Genomic DNA, 21969 nt, shown 5'->3' on the forward strand with positions numbered 1-21969 from the left:
GAAGTACAGATGTATGGTCTGAATAATTTGGCTAGAGCAGAAGTTAGTTCCGGGGAGCTTTTTTTTTTTTTTTAACAATTGGGAAGATTTCCGTCTGGGCCTGGAGCTTTTTGTTGGATAGTAAGTTGTCTAAGATGGATTTTAAGTATGTATGCTGTATTTTAGGCGAAGAAGTTTTGGGAGAGTCAAGTTCTAGTACTGGGACGTTCTGGCTGACTTCCTGTAACGTAGAATTTCAGGCAAATGTACTGGTAATGATATTAGCTTTACCATACAGATCATTTGAAATGTTATTGTCTGAAGATTTTAGTCCGGGAACGGGTGATAACTTGTGAAAGTTATTATTGAAAGACCTGAAAGTTGACCAGAATATTCTATTGTCATTAGGACTGTTTAGTAGTTCGGATGCTTGGGTGTGAAGAAAGATTGACTTAGCGATATTTATTACTGCCTTTGCATGCTTTGTAACAATTTTAAATTGACTAAGAGATTCATATGTTTTTATTTTAAGTAAGAGTTATATGCTAATGACTTTTAGGCCGTTGCTCTGGCACAGTTGCTATCAAACCATGTTGGGGAGTCGAATCTTTTATTGAACTGTTGTCCTGGTATGAACAATTCCATACCAGCTTGTATAAGTTATTAATGTGGGACGGGATAGAACTGATGTCACTATAGAAGAAAGACTGCCATGGAATGTCAGTAAGATAATTTCTGAATCTATCCCAGTCTGCCCTATCATTGTGCCATTGGGTCACCCTGACAGGTTCAAAACAGGGAAGTTTGGGTGAACTGACTAATGATGATTTGATGAGAGTGTGGTCGGAGGATCCAAGCGGTGACAGTACTTCTATCCTGTAGTGATCTGGATTATTTGTCACGAATAGATCCAAGAAATAGGCATTATGGTCAGAATTATCTGGTATTCTGGTCGTATGCTTTACCAACTGCAGGAGATTAAACGATTTTGCAAACAGCTAGCATTCTAGACCAGTATCCTCAGTCCTGGTTGAATCCGATAACCATTCTACATTATGTACATTAAAGTAACCTAAAACAGTCATTTCAGTGCTAAGGGCGAGGTTAAGGTTAGTCAACTGTGTGGATATGGAGTCAAATACACTAGGTTCTGATGAAGCACTGGGGGAGCGGTAGACTAAACAGATATATATGGTAATATTTAGATTATTTAGTTTATACAGTGAGTAATCAAAATTAGTTTAAAAGAAGTTCAAAACAGTGTCAACTGCTAATACAGATTATAACAACAGGTGTCACCCTTGTTATGGAAGTTTGTGAGAAGCTGGTCACCAGGAAAAGAAATTGGAAATATTTCAGTAGTGAGTGAGATTTGGGATTCTGTGAGGAACAAGGCTAGAGGGGATACTGATTGAAGAGAAAAGTGAACTGAGTTCAAATTGGTACTAAGACCACGGATACTGGTGAAGTATTGGGCCGAACCTGCACTTCTTCGCTGACAAACATGAACTGTGTTTGTAATAGATACTGTTGGCACAGTCGCTTGATAGTAACTGGGAGGACCCTGTGCTGCCAGCCCAACCCTACCAGTGGTGGTTATCTGAGATACCACCGGATTTGCAGGTATTAATGCATCAGCCATTGCTAAGGGGGAATGGAAATAGAAGGTGTGGTATCTAATATGCACGATGTGTGGTGTAGAACAACACACATAAATTAATCGTCACACACATGTTGACAAGTTTGATAGGGGGCCTAGTTTCTACTCTCTACTCTGCTTCATCAAGAACAGTTTCCTTGACTTTCAATTTCTTTACCTGAGTTCTGAGATGACTTGTAGGAGGAACTGTTTGCTCTTCTTGCCGAGTGAGGGTGAGGTTGAAGGCTTAGATGAGTTTGATCCCTCTCTGTGTGACGTCATTGACCAATGAGATCAACTGCAAGACTTCCATTCCCTGTTTGTAGCCTGGATGATGTCCCCACTCTGTTGGGTCTAACTGAAGGAAATTGCTCGGGATATGTGCCATTTCGATAAAGGAGAGGATCTTTTTGATGAAGAAGTCAGCCAGCCGTGTCCCTTGGATCATAACTGTATTCAGTCCCACTCTTGCTTTTCGAGGATCTTCCTCTCCTTAGTTCAACTCAATGGCCACCACCATCTCCCACTTCTCCGTTGACACCTAAGGACTGAAGAGAGCAAGTGCTACCAGTTGGTTGCTCAGGTAAGATGTGGCACATCATAGCACCTGACACAACATCAGTTACTCCATTATTGATGGCTGATGTCCTTCAGCAGTTGGAGGTCATTCACCGGGGGATTTACCACCTCAGGAACTCTGAACTAGTACTTTGCTTACATCATCGAGGCGAACATGGTAATGTCTCTCAGTGCCTGCTTCTCATGAGATGTCGTTGGAACTGACCCTGTGTACAAAATCTTGGCTATCCAGCAAACCATTTCCATCGTACCTGGAGCCTTGAAGTTCATTCCATTTGGAGGCTCACTGCCAAAGAAGGTGAGGTCTAGTTCCAGGAACTCTTTGTAGTCATCCCTCATGTGTGATTCCTCCAGAGCTGACTGGACAAATTCCAGCACCTCGGCAACAAATTTCGTGAATCAGTCAAGGATTTTTGCATGAATGGGTCAGTGCCTTCGATTTGGAATGCATCGTGATCAACAAAGGCTCAATTTTCCTTGAATCACCTTAAGAGCTTAACATCAGGGCCGCTGGAGGCACCAAACGTCTTCTTGAAGATGTCTCTGATTAGAAACTTAGACACATGATGGTGACAGGCAAAGTGTAATAGGGCCCTGTTCAAAGCAACCTCTATCCTGACACATGGTCTACCATGCTGTCCAGTGTTGTTTGCAGTTGTGTATAAGCTCATTTCCATGACCATTCCATCAAGGGACCAGTCCTTCAGTGTATTTACGACTGCATTTGCTTGTTTCTTGCCTGTACTGGTTGAGATCTGTGGAACTCCCAACAGCTGTGAGGTTTCTACAAGGTGGGGAATATATTTCCCCGTCACAAGGATTACCAGCCTGTCCACCTTCTCAGTTTCAGTCATTGCAGGCAGAAAGTTGAAATCTCATTGAACGACGAGCTGCCTGAACTTCGTTGTTGTAACCCCTTGCTCCATAATCAGAGCAGCTATTCTGTTCTGATACTTTCTCGTAGACTACCTGAAAGTGTTGGAGGACAAAGCCAACTGGGACACATCGTTGTCGAGACTAGCCACATTTGCTGCAATGGTGTACGATGTGCTCCCGTTGCTGGTGTTGGTGCGATCAAAGATGGCTGCCATATCAGGGTTGATGATGTTCCTCCTTCTACTTCTGCTGGTCACTGGTGTCATAACCTGAAGGTCAAGATCTGGAAGTCCTCCCAGTAACCTTGTCTTTGTTGGTGAGGCATCTTCGTCAGTTGACTTTGTGGAAGATGAATCTTCCAGCTCAACAACGGTTGCTTTCTCCCCCATTTGACATTGTTCCTCTAGCCTTTGAGCTTCATGTCAAGAACTTTCCATCACCCGTTCCTCTTGCCAAGCTACGAGGTCCACTAACTCTATCATGGCCTTCCTGTCCCTTTCCTGATATTTTAGGAAGAGGCGTTGTTCTTTTATCTTGATCAGAGACTTGGCCTTGTGGTGCTTGATGTTGAACAGCTTGTCCAGTTTTTCACTGAGTGCTCCTTCGTTTTGTAATTTAGTTTTTGAACTTCGTCCCTTGCATTTCTTTAGGTCTTCCCATCTTTTCAGAATCCTTTCGAGGGAGTCGATGACACTGTTCTTCTGCTGTGGGGATTCTGGACTTTCTCCAGAACTCCATCGTTTATTGCGCAGCAATTCCAGAACTTTTATGCACTGTCTTCTTTTCCAATTTGTGTACGTGGAAATACATTGCGAGCACTTGCTGAAATGTAGGAAGGCGAGCCCTACTGATGGTCTTGCTCGGTGCTCTGACCAAGTAAATGTTTGCCTTGGACAGGGTAACTTTCTTCTTCACGACCTGATCTTTCTTCACTCACTTCTTCCTCGCTCTTCACGTCTTTCGTAGCACCACCACAAGGATTGCTTCCTCCTACAGCCATGATTTCCTGAGGAAACAAAAAAAATGGATTAGGTAAAGACTGTACAGGCACTCAAAAGTAAACTGGCTTGGGGGATTTGCTTTGTATAACACATATTCACCAGCCCACAACTGCGCCACACTGTGTCAGGGAGTGGAAGTTAACCAGATGTACTTTCTGCGCATTGTGGGGCCAAAAATAACGAGTATAATCAACCTGAGTTTCAATAGAATGTCGTCACACAGGAGTACGGGAAGAAGGACTTCGCACTGGACTGAGATAAAGATGATCAAGCTCTTGCGTGACCCCTAAGCAGTGTCCAAACACATTGAAACTTCCCCATGAACATTAATTTGATACATAGTGTAATGCTAGGTGAAAAAGGCCCGACTTCTCGGTCCTAGAACACCTAACGTGTAGCGGGGTCCTCTTTCGAGACCGGGGCTTAGTGCAATGAAGAGAGGCAGGACACAAAAACTCCAGGCAATAACCTTTACACGTATATTACCACAGTCAGACACAGGACAAAGACAGCAGATATTACAACACAATATATGGCAAAGAAATAAAACCTTAACTAGGATATAAGTATCTCGCAGGATACTGGTTTAACTGATACTGATGCCAACACAATTAATTCTAGTGCACAGGTGTACAGGGAATACAGACGCGCGTGGGGGCGCAGGGAGTGAGGTTCATAAGGGGGGGGAGGGCAAGAGGAGTGACTCGCGGCAGATCAGAACAGAGTTATAGCAATATTGGGAGAGAATAAGTATTATTAATTCAAACTTAATATTTTCTAATAGCAACGGGGTTTTGGCACTTGATTCTATTTCTCGTTTACATTCATGCTTATTGCTGGGAGGAGATTTGTAAAGAGAGGGAATGATACTGGGAATTCACTGTGTTCATGATAATACAAGTGGGAATATTTTATTAACACTTTCTGTACTCTTTTCTTATAACATGAGGCATTGGAGTATTTCGCTACAGAGGATTTCTCGGGAGGAATAGTCTTACTGGTTTTCTGCAAGGGCGTCACTCGTGAGTCTGATTCACCAGAACTTAGTTTCTGCACTCATCCTTACTCATCCACCCGTGATTTTACTTGCCCCGATATTCAACACACACATTAAGTCACTATCATTGTTACACTAGTTTGGGCAACATCACCCTTAACTTAAGTCAATTCACTAGTTCTGGGGCAACACCACACTTATCATGAGTCACTCATATCGTGGGGGGGCGGTGGGGAGACACGCCGGCGGCAACTCGGCCGGGATAGGGGCACTGCCAAGGGGGGCATACTGAGAGGGCACGGGACAACTCGCAGGGGCGTCCTCTGGCGTCCAGGGCTGCAGGTGGCAAAGGGGCCCGTAGTCTCCGGGCTAGGCTCAGGGGTGTGGCCCTCAGGACTGGGGCCAAACAGGTCCAGAAATCTCTGGCTCAGGTCTCGGCCAGAGTTGGAGGTCTTACGCCGCCTCATGGGCGTGCAGAGATCACGTCCGGGCGTCCTGGGGAGGGTTTGGAGTCACTGAGGGCTGCGGTCCCCAGAGTCAAGGGGCGCTGTCAGGGAGGGGCTGTGGCACCGACCTGAACTAGGGTCCGTCAGGTGGGTCTTCTCCAGAGCCAGGCGTAGGGAGCGGAGGCCAGGGGAGACCTTGAGGTCATGCTGGGGTGCTCCGGTACTGGAGGTCCGGGCTCTTGTCTCCTGCTGGGGCAATGACTCTATCAACACCTCCCTTTGGCCGTGGGGCCTGGGAATTGGCCGTGGCTGCCCAGGGGCGCAACTATAAGGTGCCAAGGCCCGGCAATTGGCTGTGGCCTGAGTGGGGGAGTAGCGCGCCTCTGGACACCTTCGGAGTGGCAATCGGCTGTCTGACGAAGGTGGGAGCATCAGTAGGCCGTCTCCTTCTGGCGGAGGAAAGAGCGGCAGTAGGCCATCTCAGGGGCAACACCTTCGGAGCAGCAATCGGCCGTCTGACGAAGGCGGGAACGGAAGTAGGCCGTCTCCTTCTGCTAGAGGGAGGAGAGGCAATAGACCGACTCGGGGGCAACACCTTTGGAGCGGCAATAGGCCGACTCGGGGGCAACACCGTTGGAGCGGCAATCGGCCGTCTGACGAAGGCAGGAGTGGCAGTAGGCCGTCTCCTTCTGCCGGAGGGAGGAGCGGCAATAGGCCAACTTGAGGGCAACACCTTCAGAGTGGCAATCGGCCGTCTGATGAAGGCGGGAGTGGCAGTAGGCCGTCTCCTGCCGGAGGGAGGAGCGGCAATAGGCCAACTTGGGGGCAACACCTTCGGAACGGCAATCGTCCGTCAGACGAAGGCGGGAGCGGCAGTAGGCCGTCTCCTCCTGCTGGAGGGAGGAGCAGCAAGAGGCCGACTCGGGGGCAACACCTTCGGAGTGGCAATTGGCTGTTTGACGAAGGCGGGAGCAGCAGTAGGCCGTCTCCTTCTGCCGGAGGGAGGAGCGGCAATAGGCCGACTCGGGGGCAACACCTTCGGAGCGGCAATCGGCCATCTGACGAAGGCAGGAGTGGCAGTAGGTAGTCTCCTTCTGCCAGAGGGAGGAGCGGCAATAGGCCAACTTGAGGGCAACACCTTCAGAGTGGCATTCGGCCGTCTGATGAAGGCGGGAGCGGCAGTAGGCCGTCTCCTGCCGAGGGAGGAGCAGCAATAGGCCGACTCGGGGGCAACACTTTCGGAGCAGCAATCGGCCATCTGACGAAGGCAGGAGCAGCAGTAGGCCTTCTCCTGCCGGAGGGAGGAGCAGCAATTGGCTGTCTGACGAAGGCGGGAGCAGCAGTAGGCCGTCTCCTGCCGGAAGGAGGAGCAGCAATAGGCTGACTCGGGAGCAACACCTTCGGAGCGGCAATCGGCCATCTGATGAAGGCAGGAGGAGCAGTAGGCCGTCTCCTTCTCCCGGAGGGAGGAGTGGCAATAGGCCGACTCTAGGGCAACACCTTCAGAGCGGCAATAGGCCGTCTGGCAAAGGGGGGAGCGGCAGTAGACCGTCTCCTTCTGCCGGAGGACGGAGCGGCAATAGGCCGACTCGGGGGAAACACCTTTGGAATAGCAATAGGCTGTCTGGAGAAGGCGGGAGCGGCAGTAGGCCGTCTCCTAAGGGGCACTGTCTGGAGCTGTATGAGCAGCTCCACCCCAGCTGATCTGGCAGTCCCACTCCCTGAAGGTAGTGTCCTCCTCCTGTTATGGTGACAGTGCGACGGCTGGGTGTTATAGGGGCGCATGGCCCGAGCTGACTTATGCCGTTGTCGCACGGCATCCCATAGTTCGGCTGCAACTACTCCGTGGGGTCCAGGTGGGGGTGCTGGTACGTTCCCCGGGGCACTGGGCTGTACGCCACTCGTCTCGTTTTCGGGGGCACTATGCTGTTCCTCGCTCGTCTCGTTTTCGGGGGCACTATGTTGTATGCCACGCATTTCACATAGAATTAAAAACTTAGTCTGCAGTGTGATTTCTTACATATTGAAAATTCACCTCATATGGCTCTGAGCACCCTAAAGCATGTGTATGACTATTACTTCTATTCATATCTGGTAGTAACCAAGGATTCGGTAGGTGGTTCATCATAAACACTAGAAAACTTTACTATTATTCTAAAGTAATTGCTAAGATGAAGAAATGGAAAATGTCCAGAAACAAGAAAAAAAAAAAGAGCAATTGAGATGGGAGGATATTCAGGGTTCTATAACCATCCTACATTCCACACTGTATTCACGAAACGTTTTTAGCAGATGGAATGTAGTAATGAGTACAGACCTCTGCGTCTCCTCCCATCCCAAATGCCCTCTTGTTTCTCTTGGTTTTTAAGCTTTAGTTTCAGCATTTTTTTCCAATCTTTCGTCGTAACAATTATTCTAGAATAAAAGTTTTCTTTACTAGCTTATGATTTTCTTTAATGGAAGGTACCGTAGATACAAAATACACATTAGATGCACAATGGTGCAACATGAATACGTAGAGTTTTACATATTCTGAGAAGAGATCTGGAAGGTAGAGATATATTTTCAGGCTGTAAGTAGCGTACTAATGCTGCTCTGTGTATGAAAAGAAACAATCCTGTTTGTTAAGAAGCGTCTTGATGCGTTACACGCTCATTTATGCCTTTAAGCTTTGAGTTATGACTGATGAAGCAAAGAAAGAAAGAAGAAAAAAACAAAATCGATATTTTTGCGACCCGATTTCGAGGTTCCTGCGAAGGTTCGCGGGGCTTTACGAATCGCTTTGCACTTAAACGGTGTATATCTTTTAGCATATATGCTTAAAATTGTGATTTGCGAGTGGTTTGGTGTGCATGCCCTTTTGCCTTATGTACGGAACCCTCTTTTGAACATGCACCAGCGCTATATTGCAGTCGCTGCTGCGGAATCTGATGTTCTCATACATTAATCTTTCAGAGATCTTTCTAACTTCCTTTCTAGAAAGCTTCTCATTTTCACATCTCACTCCCCTTCTTTGTGATATTCTTGTCGGATCAGAATGCTCCCCTGTGCCTCATCCTTGCGATTTTATTTTTTCTTGTGTATGATACTTCTCTTCGTATGAGATAGACATTCATGGCATACAACGCATTATTAAAGTCGTTTTTATCACTTATATATTGTCAGGTTTGTGTCAGTGAACCCTGGTGGCGGATCTCAGTGGGTGCTGCGAGTCCACCACGCCCGGGCCAGTGACGCTGGTACCTACCTTTGTCAGGTGTCCCTGTCTCCACCCATATCCACACCTGTACATCTACTAGTCACAGGTAAGCAGGAGGGACTGGGAGAAGGCTCTCTCTCTCTCTCTCTCTCTCTCTCTCTCTCTCTAATCTTTCCACTACTCCCCAGTACTTTTCTCATCGTCTACCACACATCTTTCCTCTCCACCACTTCCCTTCACATCAGCTGCCTTCTTCCTGTCTCACCGGTTTGTCTGCACCGTTTCACTTCGCAACTTCTATCCACCTTTCAGTAAGCTGTTCCCTCCATCACTGTTCTGGACCATTTCTTTGCACTGTTCCTCCCGAGCACTTCTCTTCTGAATTACTCTCCATCATTCAGTGCATATTGGCACTCCACTTCCCTCTTTTCCCTTGCTCAACTATTCGTTTCCATGATTCCTTTCTCTCGCCATTTCTCTCCAGCATTCCTTTTCACCACTCCTTCCCCTCCCCCTTCACTAATTCCCCCCACCATTTCTCTAGTCCAGATTTCCACCCTTTCCCTCCATCATATCTCACTGCCAGTTCCCTCCACCATAGCTTTTTTCAGTGCTTTTATTTTTCCGCACTACTTTCTCCTCTCAGCTTCGCCCCATCATTTCTCATTACCCGTTCCCTCCACTATATTTTCCAACCTTTTTATCTCTTCATCAGTACTGTCTTCCCTCGACCCCTTCTCTACACCACTGTTCTTCACCTCTTCCCTCCTTTGCTTCTCTCCACTGTCACACCCCATCGCTTCCATCCACAGCCTCTCAACACCGATTTCTTCCACCGTACCCCTCCATTACTTCTTTGCAACGCTTCTTTATCTGTCGCCCCTCACCGCAGCTGGATTAATGAATGCCATCAGACAGCCGTATATCCTCTCCATGCAGTGATGATATACCTATGTGTACACTGAAACAGGTGGTCTCATTTGTCCTGTTACTTTGCACCTCAGTAATATGCTATTTTCCTCTGCTATTTTTTCCGGCCATCTAAAAACTGTTAAAGGCAGGAGTTAAAAAACAGTTCGGTAATCATCGTCCGGTGTCAATGTTACCTGCTATGAGTAAAATATTAGGAAAAATAATGTATAACAAGATATTAGATTTCTGTACATCTAGTAACAGAGTATCTGAGGCACAGTATGCATTCAGAAGAGGTAGATTAACGGGGTCTATTATTACCACCTTTAAAAACAGTTTACTAAACTCCTTTGACAAAAAATATCTTACAGTATGCATATTTTTGGATCTTTCGGATGCATTCGATACAGTTGATCACCAAATTATCTAAGTTGGGGCATTATGGTATTAGATATACTCCAAACAAATGGTTTGACTCATTTATAAGGAACACACAACATTTTGTTCAGTATAATATTATCATTGAGGATATCCCTAAAGGATCCATTTAAGACTCATTACTTTTATTTTGTTTATTAATGATACAGTCAACTCCATTACACTTTTCAAATTTATGTTGTTTGCCGATGATAGAACCATTTATGTCAGTCACGATGTCCTGCACACCCTGGTTGGATCAGTAAATGACGAATTAAATAGTATTAAACACTGGATAACCTCAAACTTACACATAATACTGTGAAAACTAAATATATAATCTTTCACAGAAGCAAGAAAATTCCTCATACCATTCAACCCATAAGAATCGGAGACAGGAGTGAAAGATGATGATATAGTGTCTTGGGGTTGTCGTAGATAAAAAACTATCATGGAATAATCACATTCATCACCTGTAGAACAATATAAATAAACATTGCGGCATTCTTTACATCACACGCAGTTTCTTTAGTTCTAGTGCCCTAAAAGAGATTAGTACTCTCTCAAGTATCGATATTTTTCTTACTGTCACACAGTGTGGGGAGCAGCACGAGTTACCTAGATAATAGTGCAGTTGCAAAGAAAAAGCTGTCCAAATGATTACCTATAGCTCAAAATATTCCCACACTAATGATTCGCTTCGAAATCTGATATTGCTAAAACTAGATGACGTTGATACCTATTGTACCCAACAGTGTATATATATGTTAATAAATCCCTGCCTAACCACAGTATCACGGGACTATTCAGTCAGGATAAGAATATACGGTTTAGTTTACGCAATATTACCTATTTAGAAATTCCACTAATGAGCTCTAAATAGTCACAAACATGAATCAAGAATCTAGAATAGCTTGCCTCACGACATACAAAATAAACCCACAATACCTAGTTCTAAGAAGGCTCTCAGGTCTTTCTTACTACATCAGTATTAACCCTTCTTTATTATCTACATATCTAACAGTTCAGATAAAATAGATAATGTTTGTAATATGTAATAGTTCAAATGAGCATATGCGCATCTAAATTTAACTAACTTTGTGTGTAAAGATTTATGTATGAACATGGAAAGGAGTACAGCGTATGTAACAATATATTTTCTAGACAGAAATTCTACCGTAAATCCTACAGCACTTGAACATTTGTGAAGGTAGGGTGCTAATGTATTATCAGACTGATATTACCAGATTTAGGAATCTTTTTACAAGTAATGTTTTAGGTGTCATACATACAAAAAGGCTCAGCCATATTTGCTATATAAAATGTTTTGTAACACTGTTTTATAGATTTATTGGCTATATAAATATTTCACTTTCACACCCTCTCTCTCATTCTCTCAATTTCTTTTCCCCAACACCTTCCTTCCCTTTCACACCTAAGCTGCCCCACTATTTGTCACCATCAGTTGTCTTCCCATTTTCTTTCATTCCGTCACTTACATCCAGCCTCTCTCTCTCTCTCTCTCTCTCTCTCTCTCTCTCTCTCTCTCTCTCTCTCTCTCTTCCATGTTTATTTTTACTTGTAATAAATCTCTTGTTCCCTTTTTTTTTTTACTCTCTCTGATACGTTATTTCTTTCCGGTCCTCACTAATTTGTGCTGCCTTACTCTCTCCCTCTCATTTGCACATTATTTTTTCCTTACACATGTCCTTTCTCACTTGTTCTCCTTAACTATGTTTTGTTCTGTCTCGCTTCTTCTCTGTCTGTCTGTCTGTCTGTCTGTCTGTCTGTCTGTCTGCAAAGTATATTTCTGTTCTTACTTTACATCCCACACCAATACTCTTTCTGTTTTCTCCCTCTCCTCTGTCGAACCTACCAACACTAACCCTTCATTCCCTCTCCTCTCTCCATTACTGCCCTTTTCCCTCCTCAGAGTTTTAACCAGGCACCTCTTCCTCACAACAAACACTGATACTCGCACATTTTTTCCCTCGTTGCTGTTGTTAATCACCTATTTCCTTATTTTCTCCTGCCCATCTTTCTCAAGCTCTTCCCTCTTCTCTCCACCACTTGCCCTCAAATATTTAGCTCACCACTTCTCTCCCTCTCTTTTCTACGCCACATCTTTACACTGTTCTGACTCTCTCTCTCTCTCTCTCTCTCTCTCTCTCTCTTCACACCAATTCTTCCCTCGTCCAATGCTCTTGACCCTTTCAGTCTCAATGACATATTTTTATCTGTTTTCTACATACGAATTTACTTAACTTGGGAAATACTGGCTCTCTCATACTCAGGAGGATAATGAAGGCTGCCTCCAATTTCTCTACTTCGAAAAGTATTTCCTAACTTGAATAATATAATTTGGAGGTCGCAAAAACAAAAAGTACGTCACCGGGTTTAAGGGGTTAACGTCATCTGGCCACGACTCAGTTGACTACTTGCGAGTTTCGATGCATAATTAAGTTCGAAATTTCACGTCAAAATAGCTTTGACTTGCTTGCTTAAATATGTTACGGTTCGATTTAGCAGTATATACGAATAATAATAAGCAATTTCACGAACACTGCGGGAGGATTGGTGATTGATATTGTATATTCTTTTTTATTATAAAATCTAGATGTGGTATTGTTTAGTAAGTACATAATATCCTGTCAAAGCTATTTTCACGTGGTATTTATCTGTTGAAAACGTGATTTGTGTTAATACTACTGTGGTAGGTGGAGGCTCCCACCATCCACTCACTTGATGTAGTGCTGCTCTCGGGTGTCTTCCCTTTCTTCTCCTCCATCCTTCTTCCCTTCTATCGTCTTCTGTCTTTCTTTCCTTCATTCTTTCCTCGTCCTTCTGCCTACGGGTGACTTTACACTCCCTCTTCTGTCTTTCGTTCCTTCATTCTTTCCTATTCCTTCTGCCTGTGGGTGATTCTACACTGAGTGACAAGCCAAATGGTCTCCTGTACACCAGGAAACCATTTACTACGCTGGGTGGTAACCATATAACCATACTTTGGCCCCTGGTGGTTTAGTGGGTAATTACGGCGCTTCGATCGGATTGAGCCAGTGAAGGTTTATATCCAAGGGATGATTGGGGTTTATTGCTCACGTAATGCCACTCAGGGATGAGTGAGACTGGTCACTCTCATCTTAAATGTCAGGACCAACTTGCCTAGCCCCGGGCTCCTACGTTTCTCATGAGGCGACGTAGAATTGGATGATGGATGGATGGATGGACTACGAAAACTATCAGTGTCGATAAGTTGAACCTCCTCGTAACCCAAAACTAGCAAGCGCTCAAAAAACAATCAACCTTCCTGCCTTCACTTTTTTATCTATATTTTCCACAAGTTGTCTCCGGTAATTTCTCTCCATCTCTCAACAATTACCCCGTCCTGCTTCCCTCGTCTGATGGTCTCACCACTTCCTTCCATCGCTTTGTATCCTTTGGTCTCCACCATTTTTCACCATCATCTTTCTCTTCCACATCTCTCTTCCTTTTCTACCCTTCACTTGGACCTACTTCCCTCCCTTTGTTACCTATTCGTCTTCACTTCTTCCCTTCTATCATCCCTTCTCCCTCGTCTCCATTTCTGTCCATTGTCGCCATCAATTTTCCCTTCCACTTAACTTTACCACTTCATTTCATGACTTCAGTCCATCTTCATCCCTCCGTCACCCAAGCGTCTCCAGAATTTATGTCCACCAATCTTACTTTCCACCACTTAACTCCACGACTTTATTATTTCTCCACCTCACTGGGCTTGATTTCTCACTCAGTCGCCTTCATTTCACCCCACACCTCTCCACCTCTTCTCTCTTTTCTCCACCATATCTCTTCACCCTTTCTCTACAACTTATCTCCCTCACTTAGTTCCACCATTCCTCCACACCCATTCATTTATTTATTCATCCTTTCCCAGCACCACTTATCTCACCTTCTAACGCTCGTCTTTTCTCTCAACCGCTTCCGTCCACATTCACTGCTCTTCTCCTTTCCTCACTAAATCGTCTGCATCATTTCACTCCATCATTTCTCTCTACTTTTCAGTACATATTCCACCTTCCACAGTTCCCTCCACTACCACTCTCCACCGATTCTTTCCACTGTTTCATTTCAACATTTACCTACCTCATGTATCTTTACCTTTGAATAGGCATCCACCTCCCTTTCTTTCCTTTCTCATCTATTCGTCTCCACCATGTCTGTCCGTAACTTCACTTCGGCATTCCTCATCACTATTTCTTTTTTCTTCTTCTTCTTCACTATTTCCTTCTACCGCTTCTCTCCTCTACATCTTTCCAACACTTTTCTCCACCTTTGTCTCTACATGTTTCCTCACCCATATCATTCATCTCCTTTGCCTTTCCAGCACAAACTGCAGAGGGGTTTTATTACTTGGGGGACGTGATATGTGATGGAGCTACAGTAGCTTTATGGCGTGAGTAAAGAGTGGTTTCAAGAAGTTCGTGGTGCTGTTCCCCCTCATGAAACTGTGAGGGCTCTGGCTCCCTGATAAGGAGTCCTTGTTTGCAGCATGTGTTAGGAATGTAATGCTGTGTGATAGTGAGACGTGGGAGTAAAGGAGAAGGATATTCGTATACTTAAGCTCACATAGTTAATAAAAAAGTGGAGATGCAGTTTCTTCCTGTGCATACAGAGAAAACATAGAAATTGCCTACCCAATCCTGCGATATGTATGCCGATTTCGTTGAAATTCTTGTGCTCACTTCCCTCTGTTTCTGATCATTTTTGTTTTGGGGAGGGCATCTGAACCCCCCAAAATCACTGGAAGGGTCACGCTCCCTAGATATCTCAATGAAATCCCGTTGTATAACATATACTAAGACATCAATATCTTCAATCCCTTCACAGATTACACTGGTTTACAAAAAATTTGAGGCAAGCATGAAATTAGGTGTTCTAACCTAATTTTGGGCTGCTGATTTCAGATTCGAACTCCGTTTTCACTCATCACCTCTAGTTTTTGAGATATACATGTATACATGTATGTACATGTATACATATAGGCCTAGACCCAAAATATTCGCCAAAAATCCATTTACCGTCCTATTTTCTTGGAACTTGGTTTAAAACGCGCGCCACAACAAGCTCAAACATGTCAAGCGCTACACGCAGAAGGACTGGGGGTCTAGGAGCACTTTCGTGCCTGGGAAACACAGTGCCCAAGAAAATCCTCTGGTGGACATGAACAAGATGCTTCTTCCTCCTCTTCATATCAAGCTTGGCCTTATGAAGAATTTCATGATGGCCATGGACAAGGATGGCGCTGCCTTCCAACACCTGTGCACTCTGTTCCCAGCTCTCAGTTCTGCTAGGCTCAAGGAGGGCATCTTCATCGGACCTCAGATCCGGGAGGTGCTGAAGGATGAGGTATTCGAGGGGAAGCTCACCTTGAAGGAATTGAGAGCATGGGAAGCATTTAAGGTAGTCTGCCATGGCTTCCTTGGTAATACACGGGCACTAGATTACCAAGAGCGTGTCGAGAAGTTGTTGCAGGCTTATCAGGATATGGGGTGCCGAATGTCTCTCAAGATTCACTTTCTCCACTCCCACCTCAACTTCTTCCCCCAGAACCTCGGAGCAGTAAGTGACGAACATGGGGAAAGATTCCACCAAGATATTACTAAGATGGAGAGCAACTACCAAGGCAAGTGGAACCCCAGCATGATGGGGAACGTCTGCTGGATGCTCCTGCGCGACATCCCGGAGGCAAAGTGCATCAGATCGTCAAAAAAAACTCACTTCTGACTGTCTATAGTACTATGGTGTGTAAATATGCTTATATCCAAGTAATGGTAATATTTAGTTCTGTCAGTGTTCTGTGTCTGTTTTGTTTCGTTCTGTAATATGCCATTTTAATATATGAAATAAACTCATTATATTATAAATATATGCATTATAATTTAAAAAAAAAAAAAGTATATGTGAAAGCAAAAAAACTGGAGGTGAAAGAGCAAAACTGTTTAGAAACTTGAATTAAGCATATCAAAATTAGTCAAAAACACTTATTCACATGCTTGCCTCAGATTATTATTATTATTATTTTTTTTTTTTGTAAACCAGTGTTATTATAGTTTTTATTTTCCTGAGGGGCTGACCTCCCCATAAGTCATGGTTGGAAAACTGTACTGTATAGAGTGGAAGCCTGTCCCAGTAACCGAACGAACTCTCCCGGGAAATATCATTCAAATCTTTCCCCCACTCTGTATATCTATTTATATTTATTTTTTATCGAATTACTGACGTGAGTCCATTGTACAACATGTACTAAGATATCAAAGCCATATATACCATCCTTTCATTATTTCGGAGAATTTTATAACTTGGTGAGTGGGCTGAAATCCCTAAAAATAATGGATGGAAATGTATGTAGCGGAAGACTTTCGGAGTAACCAGACGACTCGCTTGGGAAGTTTTATTCAAACCGTTCTCCTATTTCTGATCTTTTTTTTTATTTTTGGCAGGGGACAGACCCCCCTAATGAATCATGGGGATAATCATGTTACCCAAATATCGATGTTCAGTCTCTTGTACACTCAGAGAAAACATGAAACTGAATATCTAATCATTCGATATGTATTCGGATTTATTTGAAATCCATGTGCTCACTTTCCTCTCTTTCTAATCAGTTTTATTTCAACGAGGGAGGGGGGCTGACCCCTCCAAGAATGATTGTGGGTTCACGCTGTCCACTGATCGGATTACGAATGAGAGTCCATTGTAACGTCAACCAAAAAGAAATATCGTGCAGGTTGGGTGCGAGTATCCGAAATGATTCATATAGACCTTGAATTTTCAAGAAACTTTAACTCTAATCATCTCAGCATACAGTACATACAAAAACAATACGGACTAGAAAATGTCACCAGCAAGCCATATATACTGTAGCATCCTTAAGAAAGCAAGTTTATCAGCCTGGGGAAAAAATCGTCGTTCAGTTTCTAGTAGCCATCGTCCAGTGTCTTGAACTGCTTCGCGTCAGGTGTGCATCGATACTTTTTGTGTGACTAACATTTTCTAAGATATCAAAGTCATTTCTTCCCTCCATTCACTATTTCCGAAAATATTTAATAACGTAACCTCTAAAAGTCAAGCTGGAAAACAGTATACTGTATAGTGTAAACCTTCCCATAACCCAACAAACTCCCTTTGGAAGTTAAATTCAAGTTCTTCGCCAATTTTTGATCTTTTTTATTTTTGGGAGGGGGGCTGATCCCCCCCTCCAAGAATCATTAGGGTGGTCATGCTACCCCAAATACTGCATTACTGATGAGAGTCCATTGTGCAACATCTAATCAGATGTTAAAGTCATGTCTTCCCTTCTTGTATCCTTTACAAGTTTTAGAGGGGAGGGGGGCTGACTCTCCTGTAAATAATGGTGAAGAATTTTATGCAATGTAGAGCATTATCAAGTAACCAGCCAAAATGATCTGAGAAGTTTCGTCAAAATCCGTATGCTAAAATTCTTTTTGATCTGATTATTTTTATTTTTTGGAGGGGGACTGACCCACCAAGAATCATTTGGGGGGGGGGTCACACTCCCCAAATATCGCATTGGGGATAAGAGTTTATTGTACATCATATACTACGATATCAAAGGCATATCTGCCTTCCTTTCATTAATTCTGAGATTTTTTTTATTTGACTAGGGAGGCTGAAACTCCTAAAAGTTTTGTGTGGAAAATTGTCTGTAGTGGAAGACACTTCCAGGAACCTGCAAAACTCGCCAGGGAAGTTTCATTCATATCCATCATATAGCCTTGGAGGAGTTAAGTACACACACACACACACACACACACACACACACACACACACACACACACACACACACACACACACACACACACACGCACGCACGCACGCACGCACGCACGCACGCACACACACACACACACACACACACACACACACACACACACACACACACACACACACACACACGCACGCACGCACGCACACACACACACACACACACACACACACACACACACACACACACACACACACACACACACACACACACACACACACACACACACAGCCTGAGCACAGTACCACGGTATAGGTAGCGTTGCCCGAAAATGATACCACTCTTCTTTGCAGGATTCATGATTAGACGTACTGTATGTGCATTGCGTCCTTGAATGACAGGCCTAGGGAGGGGAGGGGGGACATGATTCCGAATTAAGAGCTGATAGAAAGGACGCGACGTGGCTGTATTAGTGCTATGATGGGAAGGGGTAGATTGAGATGATTTGGGCATGCGTAGAACATGGAGGATGACAGCTGGATGAGGAAGGTGAATGATGTGGAAGATAAGGACAGAGATGCGAGGGACAACTCGAAAAACACAGGGGACGATATCATGCAGTGTGACTTCACGGAAAAGACAGTGCATAGAAAGGTTGCTAGAGATCGAGGAACGTAGAGACCCGCGTTATGTGACCAAGGCCGATGCATGCAAGCATATTGGATCCCTTATAAATAAACGAACGAATGAACACTACTCCTTTCCCTCAAGCCTCTCTCGCCACAATTTTTTCCACCTCTTACCTGCCTTGTTTTTTCTCGACCATCACTCGCCAGTACTTCCTTTCACATCACCAGTTTCTTCCACCATATCCGTCCATTACTACTTCACTTCTTTGCACAGCTTTATTTCTCTCATCCATTTCTCTCCACCACCTTTCTCCTCTTTCTCACCTGAGCGTCTCCATTGTTTTTCTTTCAGCCACTTGCCCCCAGTTCTCTCTCTCTCTCTCTCTCTCTCTCTCTCTCTCTCTCTCTATCTCTCTCTCTCTCTCAGCACTCCAACTCTTTTCCGAATTTAAACTTTTGTATCATTTCTTTCCACCACTTCATCTATGCCACTTTCCTCTTCTTCCCAGCTATGTTTAAGTGCTCCAATTATTCACACGTTTTCTTGGCTCTGTTGCACTTATATACCACGTGTCTCAGTATTTTTCACTCTGTACCACTATTTAATTTTACAATTTCACTCTTCTTTCCACCGCAGTTATTTCCCCACCTCCCTTCCTCACCTAATGGTCTAGACTTCTTTCCATCACTTCCCACGACTGCAGTAATATCCTTCACCTATTTCTCCTCACCAGTTTCTTCCACTGCATCATTTCTCTTTACACTTCAGTCCACTGTTTCTCTGCATCATTTCTGCCAATCTCTGAACACCTTTTCATCTCTTTACTCCACATTTTCTCTTTGCCACTCTTCTCCATCATTTCCCTCCACCAATAACCAAGCACTGCCTTTACTTAGGACTTCTCTGCACTATTTCTCTACATTTCTCTTAATCTCCCATCACTATCACTCTTCTTCTTCCCTCCTTCCCTACCTCACCAAATCGATTTCATTATCTTTCCACAACACCACAGTTCTAACCACCCCCTTTTCACTACACATTTTTCTCTCCACCCCTTCCCTTTTATTCATCACTTCTCCCTCCACTACTTCTCTCTCGCACCTTCACCAATCTCCTGAAACTCAGTTTTCTATTCTTCCTAAATTCGCTGCATCGCCTCATAATCTCATTCCCACTGAGCGTCTCTCTCTCTCTCTCTCTCTCTCTCTCTCTCTCTCTCTCTCTCTCTCTCTCTCGTGTACAAATTCTCCTGAATGTTGTAGACAACGTACCGTATATGCAACAGTTCTCAATGAGAAAGTGAAGGATTTATCAGAAGGCCCAAGCCTGGTGAGAGACGAACAAGGTAGTTTTAGGAGTGGTGAAGGATGTGTGTATATATATAGATAGATAGATAGATAGATAGATAGATAGATAATCCTACGTTGCCCCATGAAGAGTGTAGAAGCCCGGGACTAGGCAAGTTGGTCCAGACATTTAAGGTGAGAGTGACCGGCCTCACTCATCCCTGAGTGGCATTACGTGAGCAATATACCCCAACCACTCCTTGGATATAAACCTTCACCGGCTCAATCCGATTGGAGCACCGTAATTACTCACTAAACCACCTGGCGCCCAAATTTGGTTATTTGGTTACCACCCAGCGTAGTAAATGCTTTCCTGGTGTTCAGGAAACCACCTGCCTTGTCACTCAGTGTAGTAGAGTCACCCACAGGCAGAAGGAAGAGGTAACAATGAAGGAAAGACAGAACAGGGAGTGTAAAGTCATCCGTAAGCAGAAGGACGAGGGCAGAATGAAGGAAAGAAAGACAGACGAGGATGGAAAGAAAGAAGGACGGAGGAGAGGAAATGGCAGAGACCCAATAGCAGCACTACCTCGAGTGAGTGGATGGTGAGCCCCCCACCTACCACAATATATATATATATATATATATATATATATATATATATATATATATATATATATATATATATATATATATATATATACATATATATATATATATATGGAGCCTCTGTGGTACAGTGGCAGAGTGTGCGTTTCGTACATGGGTGAGCCAGGGTTTGCGTCCCGCCAGGGTCATAAACTTTGGGAGTGTTCACCCGGCCAAGTACTGCATTGGCGGACACAAAGGGTGCTGTGGATGAATCAGTGTCGCTTACTATAAAGTATGCTTGCACCCAGCCGGCTTGCACGGGCCGATTACACTTGGTTCACAGACTACACACACATCCAAAGCCACTACAACACTACAGTTACACTTACAAGCACTTCTCACCCTACATACAATCTCTACTAGACAGCCTAAGCCACTTGGTAGAGATACATTGGCTGTATCGTCCCCACTTCAGTCGGGATAGGCCGGTCCTGCAGTGGACACAAACGGATGATATATATATATATATATATATATATATATATATATACACACACAGTGTGTGTGTGTGTGTGTGTGTGTGTGTGTGTGTGGGGTGTGTGTACGTTTGTCTGTGTGTCGTTAGTGTACGTATATGTATGCATGTATTTATGTATGTATGTATAAAAGATTGTATGCTTAACTACAACACCGTATTGTGTGACTCTCTTGTTTTCCTCTGTTTATGGTCTGATTTTTATTGCTTCAGTCACTGACTATTGGTATTTCATTTTATGCCTTGCCTTGGAGTAAACAGTACATATAACAGAAGTAAGTTAATGGTCATACGGAATCCAGGGGGATAAAGGACGGAAAACAAAACAAAATAAAACTGTTCAATAATGTTTTGCTAACATAAGCGATTCCATTTTTATACAGAATTATGCAAGCTGTAACCCTGAGTCTCCTCGCAGCAAATCTCATGTTATCTTTGCTCATTTGTATGAATTCTGGACAGAAATTTCAGTATAATAATATCTCTTCAATCTTCACAGTTTTATAGTCTGTTGACTAAAATTTTCAAATGGATGAAATGATTATTTTCAGTCATACCTACATATTCCCAACATTTCATTGTCCTGCAGAATTTTACTTTACTGGAAGAAATGGTCATCATTTTTATTTCAGGATACCCCGCTACAGAACACGAGTTTACTATATATATATATATATATATATATATATATGTGTGTGTGTGTGTGTGTGTGTGTGTGTGTGTGTGTGTGTGTGTGTGAGAGAGAGAGAGAGAGAGAGAGAGAGAGATTAGAAATAAATTGTGTCCAAGAGAAGGTATACTGGATGTGAATATAGCCATTTAGAGTGTAAAGAAAATAAAGCATGACATCCATTTCAGGTGACAGGTGAGCTTGCTTATGAATAGTAAGTGTAATGGCTCGAGTGGGAGAGTTCTGTCCTATTGCTAATTATAGAAGTATGTTATTGAAGCAGATGGTTGAGTTCTGAACTTTACAATATCTGTCTATCTATATACCTAGGCTGCTTCCCCCCCCCCCCAATAAAAAGGGGGGGGAGGGTAGCCGAGACAAGACGACACACTTTCAGTTTACCCATCAACACACACACACACACACGGAGTCAAGGAGAACAGA

The 21969-nt window shown here is 43.8% G+C and overlaps 1 protein-coding gene across 1 annotated transcript in view; it reads left to right on the forward strand.

Moving 5' to 3' along the window:
• Positions 1–21969, forward strand: part of LOC145394523 (uncharacterized) — a 191345-nt gene that overhangs the window by 95399 nt on the left and 73977 nt on the right. The window contains exon 4 of the mRNA XM_080268363.1: positions 8683–8822. Within this exon, the coding sequence (XP_080124489.1) occupies positions 8683–8822 (140 nt within the window). The remainder of the gene's footprint in view (positions 1–8682; positions 8823–21969) is intronic.

Source organism: Coenobita brevimanus, chromosome 27, assembly GCF_032717465.1.
Source record: "Coenobita brevimanus isolate Jiangsu-jjx chromosome 27, ASM3271746v2, whole genome shotgun sequence".
NCBI lineage: Eukaryota > Metazoa > Arthropoda > Malacostraca > Decapoda > Coenobitidae > Coenobita > Coenobita brevimanus.